Genomic DNA, 4882 nt, shown 5'->3' on the forward strand with positions numbered 1-4882 from the left:
ATATACCCTATTAGTATGTAACTGTGAGCACACTAATTGGCTAGAAACAGGCGTAATGCCCAACAAATCCAAACTACTGTGGTAATTGTTTTGATATTTTCAGAGGTTAGAGTTGACATTAGTAGAGATGTGTATGAGAATTTTGGTGACCATTCATAGCATTTTAGTGTCACTAAGCCATGTTTAGCTTTTGTACATTTACAGTTGTGCTCATAAGTTTACATGTATGGGGTATGTAAACTTTCAAGCACAACTGTACATTTAAAAAATAATAATCCTGGATTCATCCAAAACACACTACAATCTGATTAACTTAATCTGACCTTCTCTATGTTCAGTGTTTTGATCACGATAATGTTCTCCACCAAAGAGATGAACACAAAATTCGCAACAGGCGTTGAAGGTATGTATCAACTATTGTATTGGTATTTCAACAGTCAATATTCATTTTTTGTTTAATTGTAAGAGTACAGTGTAGCACAAAAGGACGACTTTCCGAAGGAGCCGTCATCAACCTGAGGAGAGGACAGACGCGCAACACAGGCGCGTGTGCGACTGCGCGCAGCTCCAAATACGCCATCCACGCACTACTTCCAAGTTACCGAGTCGAAGAAAAAATGGTGGCCAGCGCCAGAGTGCAGAAGCTCCTCCGACGATATAAACTCGCGATTGCCGCCGCCCTGACCATCCTCCTCATTCAAGGTCTCGTCGTGTGGAGCCTGAAAAGCCTGGAAGAGGGCGAGGCGGAGGTGAGCAACTGTCCACGCGGTCGTTTAGTGGGACGACACGGATTCGGTCGGGCTCATTTGGAGCTAGCTAACCGCTAGCTTAGCTCAACGTCACTTCAGATACGGGTAGCGCTAGCTGAGGGAGGTTAGCTGCGAACAGGCTTCGCTATCGAATCAGCCTTGCCTGTCACTCGACAGCTCGTACTTGACTTGACGACTAACAAACGGAAAGCTTTCAAAAAGAAAATACTAATCATATGTTGCCTGACCGAAGCAGGTACGCGTAGCATCATTTCGTCACACGCTCGAGTGCTCCAGCAGCCCCTCTGATGTACATAGTAAGATTTCAAATATGCAACGCTACGCCGACATATTTGTGTATACATTTTTCTTTTTTCCCAATCATTTATTACATTCATTTATAAAAGAAAAAAGACAGACAAAATAAAATTGTGTGACAGCTGACAGATATATCAATGGCATGATGATAAAACCGAATAACCTTTTTCATATTTCTTAATCAAGCTGGATTCTTTTAAATGTATTTTTTAACTTTTGATTATTATTTTTTTGTGGTGTCTTTATTTAAATTGTTCAATAAACCGATTCCTTTTACAGAAACACAAGGTTCCATCAGTCTGGTCCTGAATCTTGTTGTTGTTTTTAAAGACCTGTGTTCCTTTTAACTTAAACAAGTACTTGCTTTCTCTTTTATCAAATCTTTATTTAAATATTCAATGGCAAAGTTTTGTTGTGAGCCTTCATCATTTGTACAATACTAATAAATATACTAATTCAAAACATTTAAACAATTTTAATTGAATACTGTATTTGTTGGATCTCTAAATGGCTTTCTAGCGATTATTCTTACGATTTAAAAAAAATTGCAATATAAATATTGACTGAGTATATGTTTTGCAGGCTTTTCCCCATACCTCAATAGATATGGAACAATCATATGATAGTGTTATATAAAATGAACAGCGCTTTCTTATCCAGTGAATCCTTTACTTTGTGTAACAGAGCTATTGTTTTTAAATATTTTTACCTTTATGTACTGTATATGTGATTTCTAACACAAGTTATCATCCAAAATAAAACTCCAAAACTTTGTTTCTCTTACGCTGTTGATTTCAATTCCATCTATATTGATTGAAGCGTCAGTGTCTTTCCATTTATTACTGAATACCATAAGCAGGGTTCACCATTTCCGGTCCTCGGGGAATTAGTGAACCCTGCTTAAAGTTAGTTTTTCCCAGATTTAAACATAATGAATTTATATCAAACCACGTTTTTATTCTTTTAAATTCTTGTTTAACCACATTCAACACCTGTGTTACATCTTTTCCACAATAAAATGAAGTAGTATCGGCAAATAGAAAGCATTTGTGCATTTTGGATAAAGCCATTAAATCATTAATGTATACAAATAAACAATTTTGGCCCGAGGATCGATCCCTGAGGTAGGCCTACCCCAGAACCTATATAAAAGTGATTCTTATTTTACATTCACATTTTACATTTTGTATATGCACAATTTTAAGTAGCTTCCAAAATTGTGGAAGTATGAATATTGGTCTGTAGTTGGGAAAATCATGTTTACCACAATTTTTATCAATTGGAATTACTATGACTATTTTTATATTATTAGGAAACACCACTGAGGAAAATGAAAGATTGCAAATGTATGTGAACGGGTCAATAACTAGTTCAATTATATCCTTTACCAATATCATGTCCATATCTCTATAATCAGTGGATATATGTGCCTTGTCTCAAAAAAGGATGACACACACTGCTCTAAATTGTTGAATATTATATTTCCATTTTTAATCATCGATTCGGCCGCATATCGAATTGATTCAAGAATTGTGCGCTGCAATTTCGCGATATATTGCCGAATCGTTTTTTTTTAACACCCCTAGTGCTAACAGTCGTCAGCCATAAAGCAGACTAGCATCTTTCCAACAATATTACTGGGTTTTGAAACTTATTATTCATTCAGGATTAGGAGACGTTTGACTTAGATTTCAACTCTATTTCATGGAACTCAGATCCATTCTCCATAGAACACCTGAAGCCTGCTCACTACCTCGAGGCATTGCCAGAGTGGCATGTTGTTAACTTTGTGACCGATGTAGGCGTGTGAATCTCACTCAGATTCTGGAATGTAACCTGAGACCTGAGTTGAAATGCATCTATGCTTGTTTGAAATATGAAACATGAAAACTTTGTGTTTTGTAGAGCTGCTCGATTATGAAGAAAATATTAATCACGATTAGGATGATAATTTATTATTTGGTACAAAACAAGAATATGTTTAAACATGTAAAAAATATTAACATAAATACATTTCTTTGAAACACTATAATTATGCAAGTTCCTTTTGGACCAAACAAGATTTACTAAATTAGTCATTTTAAAATTAAAAAAGGTACAAATATATACATTTAAACAACTCACAATTAGTATTAATAATCTTTTATTTTAGTTAACGATATTGCCGATTTTGTAATTGTAGAGTGTAGTAATTGAAATTGCGGTAATCTAATTTTGATTAATTGCACAGGCTGCCCTACCTTATGTGTGGTTGCCAAAGAAAGAAAGGTTCAGTTGAACCTCCAAGGTTGACCAAGTTTTGTTGTGCGATGATAATCCTAACTCTGAATCAAATGATCAGCTCTGCAGAAGCCTGATAACGATCCTGATGATTTGATCCAGATGTGTTGGAGGAGGGAAAGACATCTAAAACAGGTTGGCTCGGAGCTCTCGAGGTCCGGACTAGAGCACCCCTGGGTTAAATGAGTCTTTATTGATGATATTTTTTTCAACATGGGTGTTATTGTCCACAACAAGTTATTTTTGTTCCTGAAATTGCCGTCCACCCTGTCATTGTGCCACTATACAGTATCAAAAACTCGAATAATATCAGTGACATTTTGTCTTTTGTTTAGCAGTGGAGATTAATGGAATTAGGTTGTAAAAATGATATTATGTGTGTTGCTGGATGTTGTAAAGCTTATCATGTCCACTCTGTCAGTCATGATGAAATATCAATTGATTTCAAAAAACTTTTAGAAATCTGAAATATAGTTGTTAATGCAATCCACAGTCAGTTTGCTTACTGAGTTATGCTGCTAAGTGATGGTCCAGCATGAGTGCATAAAATGCTAACATTAGCCAAAATGTCCACGCTGTTATTGTCCACACTGTAAGCAGGCTTGCATATTTTTATGTTGTGCATTTTTTGCTTGTTATTGTAACGTGCGACAATGTCAAAAAGTGTGTGAGCTCATTCAATATCAACTCCCAACAGCATAAAAGCTACAAATTACAACACATGAAGTTCAATGGAAAATCTGAACCTTGTAAAACGGGGACGTCTCAAACATGGTCTTATTGAATGAAGTTCAATTTCCAGTTTTCTGGTGGCCATCGTATTTCTCTACTTCAGGGTTGGTGTCATTGCTCCCGCTGTATTGTATTTGATAACACATTTAAAAAGTGTTAACAAGGGATTCATTTGGTACAATATTTGATTTGATTTAATTGCTTGGCTCATCAATTGAAACCTGTGGAGTATGGCACTTAAGTTAAAGTGCTCACTGCTGTGTTATTGGGACAGCAGTGTAGAAGTGATGTTAATTCATTCTGTTGAACTACCAGTGCCTCTTCTGCTTTCTGATTAAGGTGCACACAGGTTGAAACATGCGCCAGGAATGAGTCATCCACTCAGAATGACTCTGAGAGTGTAGAGGAGGCATTTAGCTTGCTCACCTTTGAAAAATGTCACACATTGTATGCTGCCTCACTAAGATCAGTGACGCCCAGTAGATGGGTTCCAATGCGCATTTTAGGTTTTACGGCGCAGCTTTTTCCTTAGCTCAAGAAATGTGACACACTGACACTGCTCCGTATGTTACATGTAGGTAGATAATGCTCAGCAATGCGTGTTTGAACACTCAAATTTCACCCCCCGTTATAGCCCTAATGCAGGTGAGTTGAACTAGATTGCGCCCAGCTTTTTGGTCTTTGCATTAACTTGCTTCCTTCATAATCTAGTTTTGCTGCGACGTGCCTGTCAATTTTAAGCGCCCCCTAATAACATCAATGTGTTATATTAAAAGCTTTCACATTAGAAGGGAAGGAATGAA

The 4882-nt window shown here is 36.8% G+C and overlaps 1 protein-coding gene across 1 annotated transcript in view; it reads left to right on the forward strand.

Moving 5' to 3' along the window:
• The first annotated feature begins 562 nt into the window (after positions 1–562).
• xylt2 (xylosyltransferase II) overlaps positions 563–4882 on the forward strand; it is a 13829-nt gene continuing 9509 nt past the window's right edge. The window contains exon 1 of the mRNA XM_086064886.1: positions 563–749. Coding sequence (XP_085921012.1) covers positions 618–749 — 132 coding nt within the window. The 5' untranslated portion in view covers positions 563–617. The remainder of the gene's footprint in view (positions 750–4882) is intronic.

This window comes from Leptonotus elevatus, chromosome 1 (genome assembly GCF_054856555.1).
Source record: "Leptonotus elevatus isolate MCC_2025b chromosome 1, RoL_Lele_1.0, whole genome shotgun sequence".
NCBI classification, from domain to species: domain Eukaryota; kingdom Metazoa; phylum Chordata; class Actinopteri; order Syngnathiformes; family Syngnathidae; genus Leptonotus; species Leptonotus elevatus.